The following is a 12,457-nucleotide window of genomic DNA, read 5'->3' on the forward strand; positions in this document are numbered from 1 at the left end:
TACTTCTCCCACATATTCCATATCTAAACATTTTTTCTTGATAGAGACATAGGTTTCTGCAGAAGTCTTAGAACTGAAATTCATCTCTTCTCATTTTATAAAGAACATACTGAAATGATTTTATTTCACAAAGGAATGTAAGTATTTGGGAAAAGAACTGTAAATGCTTAAAAAATAATGAAGATCAAAGCTGGCATCTTTTACTCTGTAAAGCTGCATCACATTTGGGTGCCCCTTAAAACGCTCTATTTATTTTCTGACAGAAGCAAGGTACTACAAAAACTGACTTGAAGGGAAATGTGTAATGCACCCATTTTCTAATGCAAACAAAGAACTCCAGTGGTTTATTCATCAGGAGTTAAAACCTTTTTACTTCCCAGCATTTCAAACTGGATTTGCCCCTTTTAGATCTCTCACAAATCTGTACCAAAGGAAGTGAAAACCAGTTAACCCATGCCCAATCGACTATCAGTCATTTATAAGAGTAAAAAAATTAGAAACCTTTAGTCACCTAAAATATTTAGTCACCTTCCCTTTGAGAAATTTAGCCATTGGTAATCAATCTTTGAGACAGATAAAACAAGTTTCAGAAAATCTTTTACTGAGAAAGATTTTTCATGTTTGAAATTACATTTCCTATCAAAAATTTCTTAGAGACAAAAAACCCCAAACCCTGACTATTGCAAATATCTTGACAATCACAGAAGGGCTTGGGTTGGAAGGGACCTCAAAAATCATCTAGCTCCAACTCCCCTGCCTTAGGCAGGGACACTTTTCACTAGACCAGGTTGCTTAGAGCTCCATCCAGCCTGGCCTTGAACCTTTCCAGGGATGGGGCACCCAGAGCTTCTCTGGGTAACCTGTTCCAGTGCCTCACCACCCTCACAGGAAAGGATTTCTTCCTGGGATGTAATCTAAACCTACTCTTTTTCAGTTTGAAACCATTCTCCCTTGTCCTGTCACTACATGCTCTTGTGAATTGTCTCACCCCATCTTTCCCATAAGCTCCCTTTCAGGTACTGAAAGGTCACAGTTAGGTCACCTTGAAGCCTTTTCTTTTCCAGGCTGAACAATCCCAGGTCTCTCAGCCTTTCCTCATGGGAGAGGTGCTCCATTTCTCTAATCAACTTGGTGGCCCTCCTCTAATGTGTCCATGTCCTTCCTGTGCTGGAACCCCAGAGCTGGCTGCAGCCCTGCAGGTGGAGTCTCACCAGAGCAGAGCAGAGGGGCAGAATCCCCTCCCTCCCCTGCTGCCCACGGGGCTCTGGATGCAGCCCAGGACACCTTTGGCTCTCTGGGCTGTGAGTGCCCATGGCTGGGTCATGTCCAGCCTCTCACCCAGCAGCATCACCAAATCCTCCCTGGCAGGGCTGCTCGGGATCTGTGCATCCCCCAGCCTGTGCTTATACTGGGGGTTGTCCTGACCCAGTTGCAGCACTCTGTGTTTGGTCTTGTTAAACCTCATGAGATTCCCCTGTCCCCACTTCCTGAGCCTGTCCAGGTCCCTTTGAATGGCATCCTGCCCTTTAGAAGTGTCAACTGCACCACTCAGCTTGGTGTCATCAGCAAATTTGCTGAGGGTGTATTTGATCCCTTCATCTATGTCAATAATGAAGATATTAAGTAACACTGGCCCCAGTGCAGATCCCTGAAGGGCACCACTTATCACTGATGTCCACTGGGACTCTGAGCCATTGACCAGTAACCTCTGGCTGCAGCTATCCAACCACTTTCATATCCATCCAACAGTCCACTCATCAAATCCATCTCTCTCCAATTTAGAAAGAAGAATGTAACAGGAGATTGTGTCAAAGGCCTTTCAGATAAATGACATCAGTAACCCTTCCCTTGTCCAGTGATGCAGTTATTCCATCACAGCCAGTATTGGTCATGCAGGACTTACCTGACCATTATCAAACATGGACACAAAAAGCAGAACCTTGCTGGTGTTACTCAATCCTTACCATCCTTGTGTCAGGATGGGTACTGTGCTACAATCCTGGACTTTCTCCATATGAATGGCAATATTTTCACTACATCAAAATGGCCAATCAGACTGGGTGGCAGCTCACTGTCCTGCTCCAAATAAGTCACTTTCACAATGCTGTTTCCTCAGCAGTATTACATGACAAACAAGAATGCTACCAAGAGATAAGACAAGAAGGAAACCTAAGGAAAGACTGCTTCTAGGGCAGAAGGGCCTTCAGCACACACTCCTGGTTGCTTCCTACTACAAAGAGCAACTTCAGCTCACAGGCAGGACATTTCAGGGACAAATCTCAGTTTTCTGCAACATTCTTGGGGATTTTCTTACATCAAAAACTAGAAGTAGTAGTAATGACTAAACCCATTACTTTTCCCTCCATCCAGCTTTTTTCTCCATCATATTAAATACCTCAAGAAAGTATAAGCACACGCAAACAGTCAGAGCATTTACTTGGACCAGCAGGAAGACACACTTTCATGTAGGCAGGAGAAACGTACTACAACACATATTTGAAAACATGCTTTTAAACCAAAAGTACTACACAGATCTGAAACAAATCAATGTTACACATGCAATTTTATGCACCTGAGTTAATCTGAAAGGCTTGTTCAGTGCAGGTTGAACAAAACAGCCTACAAGCGATACACTACGAAAAGCAGGGAGTTTAAAAAGTAACACCAGCAACAAAAAGAAGAATTTACCCACCTTCTCTCAGGCCCTGGGACAGAGTAATGTGCAGTATGCATCAGCAGATTGAAATAGCACTGAGGCAGACAAGCAGAGCCAAGACTCACCGGCCGTTGTCGCGGCCCACGCCCCAGACTCGGATGCTCACGATGGGCTGCGCGTGCAGGACCGTGCGGTCCATGGGGTCAATCAGGTTCAGCATGTCATTCTCCAGGATGAGGTACATGTCTTTGCCCTGCAGTTCCAGACAAAGTACAATTACACAGTGCATCACCCTCTCAGACTGGCTGGGCTCAAGGTGTTATGTCTGTGCTGCATCTTTTCTCAAAGTTTTGGGCTGTTCCAAGAGCAAATGAAAAAAACTTCATATGCTTCTGGTGTGAAAAAGATCTAAGATGTTATCTTGCTACTGTATATTTAAACAATCCCAATCACAAAAAGTTTTGACGTCTTTTAAACACAACTCATTCAGACCCAAACTACTGAGTTATTCAACAAGCTATGTGTTCACCTGTTTTTCAGTAAATTCTTTCAAATATATGAGAAATCATGGTCTGTACTCATAGTAAAAGCTTATATCAAAACCTGTACTTTCGAGGCAGAGTTCCTTCCTTGAAAGTGTTTTGTTTCCTTAAAATTTACCCAATAGATTATGGGAAGAGACAGCAATTTGTACATGTCAAAGGATTTACTCTTTGAAGAAAGATTAAAGGGGAAAACCCAGCATTAAAACCTGAATGTGAATTCTGCTAGTGAATGCAGAATCTTGGAGCCAGGACTTCTCCCCGATTCTTCTGGCATGTAAGAACAAAGATAATGCTTTTTTTCTCTTGCAGGAAACAAATTTAGAGAAAATTCTCCTTTTGATGCTAATTCACAAATGCTTATCTTCGTCCTCTTGACAGCATTTGTAACAGGTCTGCTGCCTCCTCTAGCACATGTAATATCCCTCTTCTTGGAGGCTGTACACATACTCTTCAGACCATGAGATCCTACAGAAATGATCCTGGACTTATTGCTGAGCAGCAAGACAAGCTGCTCCTGATCAGAAGGTGGAAGCTATCAGCTAAATAGAGAGTAATTTGTTTCCTCTCTTTGGTGCCAGAATCTATACATGAACAGAAAGAACAGAAAGGGTCTGAATCCTTACTGACTAACGATTCAAAACTGACCTTTTTCTTCATCTCAGTGACACAGAAACCCTTTTCCCACTTGGTTACAGAGGCTGTCTTTATGATGCCTACTTTTGTGTCTGTGTAAGAAATACATTCATGTCACTCTGTGAGGGCTTTCTGCCACTGTTTGTAGGCAAGGCAGCAAGGGGCAGGCACTGCCCAGTTCCTAGCAGGGATTCCGAGGGAAGCTGTGACACAGAGCTGGCACTGCAAGTACCAAGAGGGATGTGGGAGACACAGGTGACACCTGGTTTGAGCAAAGCCAATACAAGCATTTTTTGCCAGATGGAAAAAGCACATCTGTGGCTGAGATGCAAGGCTGGATATATAGGCTGCTCCTAGAGAAGCAGAACAGATGTAGCTGTGATAGTCATGCAAAAAAATGGGGTAAATCAGCAGCACTGAGATGCTAGTGGCAGACAGAAAAAGAAACACCATGAAGAAAAAAAGGGAGAAATTTGCTTGGAGGTCAGAAGCAGTAAAATTATGTGAAGAATGCTACCAAGTGTCACACAGATTGCTTTTTGGACCAATTTTATACTTATATATTTGTTCCAGGGGAAATTATTACAAGAAGGAAAAATATGTTATTAATGCAAAATACATTGGGATTAGAGTAACAAAACAGAATCCAAATTAGCTGAAAAAATTGGAGAATGGGCAGAGAAGCAACATAAGTCACAGGAAATGATCCTTGCAGTGCTCAAGGGATCACTTGTCTGCAGCCAGAAGCAATATATTTTGCTAAATTTTGTTGCCTTATTATACAAAAGCTATTTTAGAGATGAAAGCACTGCATAGGTCAAAAAGAAATTATTTAGACAGGCTAGGAGCTTGAACATAGGCTTTAATGTCTCAGACTGCTGAAGAGCTGCAGAGATCTGATGGTTTGAAGAAGAGCCATGGAGGGAAAGTGAATAAAGGAAAGAGAGGCTCAATCCCAGCAGTTTTTCTGGAAGTGTTACAGGCTGCAGTATATAGGTCAATGGCAAGAAGATATCGTTTTCATGTAAGTGATATTGTAATGTACAAAAATGTAATTCATGGCAAAAGAGCAACACAAGCAGATGAACAGCGCTCTTCTGGTTAGATTTTACAGAACTGTAGAAGTTCAAAATTTATAGGAAATTTCTTTTGGATCAAAGGGCATGAAATTCCACAATAAAACCACCAACAAAGCTTCTGCAGGGTCAGGGTTTTGCCCAGGGTGTGGGAGGTTTTGTGGTTTGTTTTGCAGTTTTTTAAATCATAAAATCTTGAGGCTAGTCCTAAACCCAATTTCACTTTCATTATATTCTAGCTAAAGTAAATCTTTAGGCAATCTTAAAATTCCTACGTGCAGTCATTTAGCTCCATAATAGATTACTGCTGTAATTGCTCCATCTGATGCATCAGTGATGGAGTATAATTTTTCAGATTCCTTTCTAAGACATGCCTCTTCTAATCACTCTTGAAGCCTTACATTGCAGGCAGGAAAATGTGGTTGGATGTAATGAACTCTCTTAAAATCAGGAAGACAATTTACTTCAGGAGCCACCTATTCAAGCACAGTGTCTCTACTGTTTTGTCAGGCTGACTTTTTTTCTTTAAATGAATAACACACTTAATTTTAACATCCACTCAAGAGGACCAAAACTTTTTACCAGCTTAGCTTGAAAACCTGCAAGGATTTCCAACAAAGAATAAGGGGATTGACAGAGAGACATAGAAAAAATGTGAACATTAACTCTTAAAACAAATCATGAGGGTTCAAAGTAAACAATATATTTTAAGGTGATAAAAGTGCTGCTATCTGAAATATGGATGAAATTACACACATGTAATGATACTGAGGTTTTTTCTATCCTGGGGTCAGCAGTAAGTCCAAAGCCCATGACTGACACATCTTTAATTGTTTGTCTATCTATATTATCTAAAGAAAACTGTTCCCAGGTGTAAGAAAGAAAAGAAAACAATATTATTTTGTTTATTTATATGTACAATATATACTTCTTACATAGAAAAATCCTTCTGAAATCATTTTAAATAGATAGAACACTTTAAATGTGTTTCTTGAAACATAATTTTAAGTTTTAAGGGCACTTTCTCCCAGTTGCTCCCCCACAGTGTATCAGCATTGCTGGGGTCATAGTTAGGATGGTGAACTGCAGCCATAGACTGCAACAATAACTTGGGAGACTGAATGCTATTTTCCCTGAAATTTTTACTGAAATGTAGACAAGTCTTTCTTTTGTTTTCTTTTGTTTGTTTGTTTGTTTGTTTGGCATTTCTCTTAGAAAAGAAATCTCTTCTCTTAGAAGCTACAACATTCACTCTTTTGTCAGTTTTGTATTCAGTTCTGGTGTGGCCAATCCGCATTAGTAGAATCCTTCTGAAATATGTCAGGAGAGAGGTAGAAAATGAGATTTGGCAGAAGTTTAAGTTGTTCCATAAACAATCAAATGACAAAGATGTTTTAGTGTGGCTTTGTCTCCTATGCCCTCTGTATGTCTCACCTTTTCCCTTCTTGTTACACTTACTGACCCCTCAATATCTCCCTCTTCCTCATCTGTCCCCAGCACACCTGGGGACAGATGAATACCTGACAGTATTTTCTACATCACAAAACCTAAAGCTCCCTTCAATTTTCCCTGAGTTCCCACAGTTATCCTCTCTTTCTGAGCCAACTCAGAAAGAAGCAGAGAGGAACTGTGGTTCAGACAATGAAGGCACACTGACCCTTCAGCAAACCAAGAGGAAAGCTGGGCTCTCTCTTTTTTCCTCAGTGTGTGGGAATCTGGCATCCTCCAAAACTGGATGACACTGGTGCAGAGATTCAAGAGTTATTGGAGAGGAGCCAACAGACAGACTGATGACATATAATTAATTTTCTTCTGAAACACTGATAAAGTAATCATTGTAAGATAAACCATCTGTCCATCAGTTCCAATCTTCTCATATATTTCAGAACTACAATCCTGCCAGTGTGGGATTCCTTAAAGCCCTTTGTCATTGTGAAACCTTTGAAAATGTTGTTACAAAGCATCACTTTCAGACCTCTGGTCAAGAAGAAGATTTACACTGAATTTCAGCAGCTTGGCCTGTGTGTCCCCAGCACTGCCACTGCACAGGTATGTACTATACAGATGTAACATGAAAGTGAGCTCTTTGGGGCATCTGCTGTCCTGAGCAGTTTGGAATAAAAAAGTCAACACTTTCCCTGAACCCTTTTATATATCTGGCAGTGCCAGGCTGAGGTAGTGAAATCCAAAACACAAAACATGGAAGTAGCTGTCTACAGAATTGTTCCTTTGAGATGTTTTATGATGTGAGAGGGATGTTCCAAGAGGAGAAGTTCACTCTGTTCTTACCTCTCCCCAAATGCCAACAGTGTCTCTGATGTCATTTTTACAGTAAGAGAGTTGTCTGATGCAATTGTTCACAGCAACACTGCTCTTTCCAGGAGCCAGATCTTCTTCTGCCATTTCTACCCAGCCCAGAGATCGCACAGCAAAGCACTAGAAATAAATCAAAAATCATCTGTCATACAACAGCAACTAGGCAGTTAATGTTAAAAGTCTCCAGCTAGAATGGGAAAAAAATTAAGGCCTTGTAGATGGGCTTACACTCAAAAATAAGTAAATGAAAATAGAATTTGTGAATGGCAAGGTGAAAACATTCAAAAAGGAAAGAAGAAGAATGCATGACTTGCTATGAAAGGTGTCTGTGGAGGTAACAGTGATGCCTTCCAATAAAATAATTTTGTTAACATAAAGGAGGAAACAAGGGAGCAGTAAATATTAGGATGCACACAAATACAAAAACAATAAAGGAAAAAACCACAACTGTAGATAGAGTATAGAACTGAAATTTTAGCTAGAATCTAGAGCTGTAATTGAAAAGAAAATGAACACTACTGGATTATGTCTCCTGTGAGATATCCACTGTCTGGCTTTTTACCAGAAAATTGCACTTTTTTGTGGAGTACAGCAATCATTTCTAAAGTAAGTTTACCTAAAGTAGCAAACAATAACAAATTCAAAGCTAAGAAGAAGATAAGCTATCATAAGAAGAAAGCAGGCTTTTTCTAGAAGAAATTTAAAATTACCTTTAAAATAAAACACTCTCAATTTGTTAGCAGAAACATGTTTAGCCAACTAGAGCACTCAGGTGGCAGAACAAGCCAAGGCAACATTATTTTGTGAAAATGGTACTTTTTGCAAACAAAACAAAATGGAAGAAATTGAATGGCACTGCCTACATGTATATCTACAAAGGCAGAGAATAAAAAGTGCTTATTCTGAAAAAAACCCCAAAACCTGCTCATTTGCTCTCAGGCATCATGGTGGGAGGAATACAGACCTCACACTAAGTCAATAGGAGTTTGTCTATGAGATCAAGACTTCTTCCAGAGAAGGTTACAGATGCTTCACTCTGAACCACAGCAATGGGCTCGACAGGCTGCTTCTTGAACCTCCTGAGCAGACACACCAAATGCTTCAGGTGGTCCCTAAAGGCTCAGCAATAGCAGACCAACACTCATGGCTGGGGCTGCTGCCTTGTGCCACGCTTTCCTTGCTGTCAGCAGCATCCTGCGGGTCCTTGGGAATGCAGGGTGTGCTCCTGGGAGCTGCAGGAAGGAAGGCAGTGCTGGGACTGCTGGGAGCCCTGCTGCCTCCAGCAGCACCCTGCCACACTGCCACACAGCCCAGGAGCTGCAACAGAGGCCCATGCTGCAGCTACCGATCCTCCTTAGGATGCAGTAAATAAATCAGCTTCAGAGCTCAAAAGCTGAGTCTTCACCTGCCACCTTCTCAAAGCTGCTGAGAAGTCAGTGAGCTGATCCAGCTCACTCACCATCACTGGTGTGTCCTTTGGGAACAGCTGCCCTCAAAAAAACCCTACCCCAGAACACCAAGGTATTTTAAACATGCATAATGTGTCAACTTTGGCAAACTAAGGAAGGAATAAAATTCACCAGTGGATAAAAAGAGTAATGAGTTTCTCCCTCCCTTTAAAACTTCTCCTTCAGCCTTCTTTCAGTTTGCACAACGCACTCCAGGCTCACTCCACCAAGCAGGAAAGAACCTGCTTCCTGAACCCCGGGTACCCACTCCAAGGAGTCATTAAGGCTGCATCTCATCTCAGGTATCAGACAGCAAATACACTCTGCAATTGCATAAAACCCTTTAGTGAGAGTAGGTAAAAAATTAAAGCCTTTCATGCTCCCAGCTTTTTGTGGATTTTTTTCTCTTTTTTTCTTTTGCTTTGCAAACAAGGGAATCAACATGCAAATTCTCCCACACTGCTGCTTCCTGACCCAGCTCTGCTGGAAACCCACAGAAGTGCTGACTTTCAATTCTGAAGGGCCATGAAGGAGAAGGTGAAAGAGGAGACAAAGAAGGAGTCAATACACAGGGGTCCTCTTCACTTCAGGGCTACACAAGATACAAAACCCCCCCATTTCTCAGCAATTATTAAGGTAGTCTAATCTTAAGATTGCAGAATTGTTTCAGGCACATTAGATTCTCATGAATCTTGCTAAAAGTGCTGCCTATACTCACTGGGGTATTAAATATTTATCTTTGCAAGCTTTAAAAATACTGATTCTACTGTACCAGAAGAAAGGGGTTTTTTACAAGTATTTAAATATTAAATTGAATAGCAGAATATTGGCAGACAGAAACATTTCCTAAGTCATAAGAGAGATGAAGAACTAAACACACACAATAAGCATACTGTTTCCTTGTTGCTCTTCACATCTCAACCACATCTGCAATTTGTTAGTTGCTTTCTGAACACAAGGATAAATATAGAATCACAGAATGCTTTGTGTTGGAAGGGACTTTAAGAATGTTTAGTTCCAATCCCCTGTTGTGGGCAGGCACACCTTTCACCAGACCAGACTGCTCAGAAGTCCATCCAACCTATACAGTCCTTGCACTGAACAGAGTGTATCTTAAGAAGGCCAAAAATGATGAAAGACTATCAACTCAACCTGACAACAGGTAAGTCTCTTATTAGTAAAGATGGTGAACTGTTTTGCTATTTTTTCCTGGCCTTTTTTTTATTCTATGTTTGAAATTCTCTGGTGGCAGCATCCACTGTATTGATGCAGCCCACTGCCAAAACAGTAAAGTGAGCAGAACACAACACTCTTGCCTACCCCACATATTGCCCTCCATGTGAAGGATCTGGCTTCCTTCCCTGCTTCTTCCCTCTTGGTCCTTCCAAGTGAGGTAGGCATGAGAAAGCCCTTGGCTTCTGGCACCTGACAAGTTTTTGTGTATTTCACAAGAAGCCCTTACCATAACCCAAATAAAAAGCTTTAGAACAGCTTCAGAAAACAAACTAATTTCCCAAAAACTGCAAACAAAAACCTCTCAATAAACCCTAAAAAGACTCAACATTCTACTCACAAGGCAATGCATGTACCTGAGTGTATATATAAAGTTACTTTCTTTTGCTCAAAATACACCTAAAGGCCAAAAACTTTGTATTTTGTGGTTAAGTGAGTGCATGTGCTGATGTGGCTCAGCAGCCATGGCTGACCCTCATGCAGATTTTCAGAACTAGAAAAGAGGAGGACCCAGTAACATGTGACACATACCAGGGTCCACTCAGCATCAGTGGAGCAGAAGTTATAAATACACAAATGTGGAGTGGGAGAGAGGTGGAAGTCTGAGCATGCCTGCATGTCTGTCAGCAGCTGGATTGTCAGAGATCCATTTCATGTTTTATTATAGGTTACTTTTTTCCTCTTTCATTATTTAGAGGTTCTTCTTGCTGAGAAGACTGGGGTTCACAAACCCCAGCAGAAACAAACCACCTAGTGTCTCCAGTCAGATATGACCTAATTTTTACCATGGCTGGCTGAGTTAGGTGTGACAGCAGAACTGCTTGGAACTCTAACACATTAACCCAGCATCATGGTCCCCTGCCTCCCACCAATGACACTGAAAGCCAAGAGACAAAGTACTTCCTCTGACCCCAAAGAGCTTTGATAATGCACTCTATTGTCTTCTGGAGCTAACACCTAGAGGCAAACCAAGTCAAGCCAAAAAACAGCGTGTAGTTTTCTTCATTAAGACCCTATGAGCTCGTTCCTGGCAATGCCAGTTTGTAATGCATCTCTTCTCAAGGCTTAGAGATAATTGGTGGCAGTTAATAATTATTGGCCTGTCATAATTTCACAGTAATCCCAGTGTCAACTTTTGTCTTAGAGTAGTTTATCTAATTTATTTTCTCTCTTAGAGAAAGTTTTCTGTGCCTGGTCTGGCTGTCTGCTTGCCCCCAGACTCTTTTCAAGAGCTGGCAAAGAAAAACAGATTTGAAGAAAAACAAAAGAAGTTGATAAATACAGCAGGCAGAAAGATACTTAGGAATTGTATACTGGGCAAGCATTGGTGTGTGGGATTGGGAAGATCAAAGATACTACCACAAACACTGCATGGCTGAGAGAAGTGAATGAAAAAATGCCACTTAGACCATGGTAAGTCAATAATCTTGTATTTTTATCTTGTCTGGACACTTCACATTTCCTGCCTGGCTACACAGGATATTGTACATAGAAGTTACACACAGGAAAAAAAATCCACCTTATCACATACCAGCCCAGGAAAAGACAGGTGAACGAAAATGAAAACACAGCTATTGCTGCTTGGTTTTACAGTTCTGGGGAAGCTATGTTTGAATAGTTGTAAATCCAATTAATGTTTCAAGGTTAATGATTTGTAACCTAAGAACCAAACTCATAAATGCTATCATCTGAACTCTGTATAGAGCTGTAAACCTCTCTTGCAGTGCAGTTCTGATCCAAAACATTGCCTAAAGCTGGGGAACTTTAGGATTGAAGAAATAAACAAACCACAGATCACACTTTTGCTCTTTGGCATTGGAAACCCTTCAGCACAGGGCAGGGTCCTGCTCTGTGCAGCTTTCCAAGAGGAACTCTGGAAGGAGCTTTGGCAAGGACAGAGAACTGTGACAAAGTTCTAACCATAAGCAAATGCAAACTCTAGGTGTTGCCTCATGCAGTGCTAAGCATGTAGCATTAAAGAAAATAAAAATAAAATAATTGAGAAAGACAAAGCAAACACAATCCCCTGCTAAAAAGAGGTCACGAGATCAAGTGCACATGACTGACGGCAGAGTAGTGTTGGAAGCTGGATGGATCATAAAGGTGTGGATAGAAAAGATCCCACAACAGGGTGGAAGTGAATGAGAACATCAGTTTGAGAACAACAACTAATGTACATTACCAGACCACAGAGAGACTGCTTTTCATATTACACAGCTGTTGGCGGCCACTATGAACACATCTGCATTAAGAGAATGTTCGCCTTGATGCTTTAAATACGTGCTACTTATTTCTTTTCTACTTCCAAGGCCACGGGACTTGGTTTTGAGCAGTTTCCCTTTGTTTCCTTTTATATTTTTCCTTTTTAAGGTTGCATCCGCCTGCAGACATGTAAATCACTACAATATTTAATAAGGTCTTTTATCACAGACCACTAAGCAGGTTTGTGCCTCAGACACAGCATGTAGGTCACAGAATTAACCATTTATTATGCAGCCAACCAAGATTTCACTTGCATTTTCTTTGATAGTTTGAAAATTAAAAAAACCT

The 12,457-nt window shown here is 41.1% G+C and overlaps 1 protein-coding gene across 13 annotated transcripts in view; it reads right to left on the minus strand.

Moving 5' to 3' along the window:
• APBB2 (amyloid beta precursor protein binding family B member 2) overlaps positions 1 to 12,457 on the minus strand; it is a 107,015-nt gene that overhangs the window by 33,871 nt on the left and 60,687 nt on the right. For all 13 annotated transcript variants that reach the window (XM_031055387.1, XM_031055347.1, XM_031055392.1 and 10 more), the window contains 2 exons: positions 7,200 to 7,346; positions 2,782 to 2,909 (listed from right to left, as the gene is read on the minus strand). In XM_031055387.1, coding sequence (XP_030911247.1) covers positions 2,782 to 2,909; positions 7,200 to 7,346 — 275 coding nt within the window. The remainder of the gene's footprint in view (positions 1 to 2,781; positions 2,910 to 7,199; positions 7,347 to 12,457) is intronic.

The sequence above is a fragment of the Geospiza fortis genome, unplaced genomic scaffold, assembly GCF_000277835.1.
Source record: "Geospiza fortis unplaced genomic scaffold, GeoFor_1.0 scaffold40, whole genome shotgun sequence".
NCBI lineage: Eukaryota > Metazoa > Chordata > Aves > Passeriformes > Thraupidae > Geospiza > Geospiza fortis.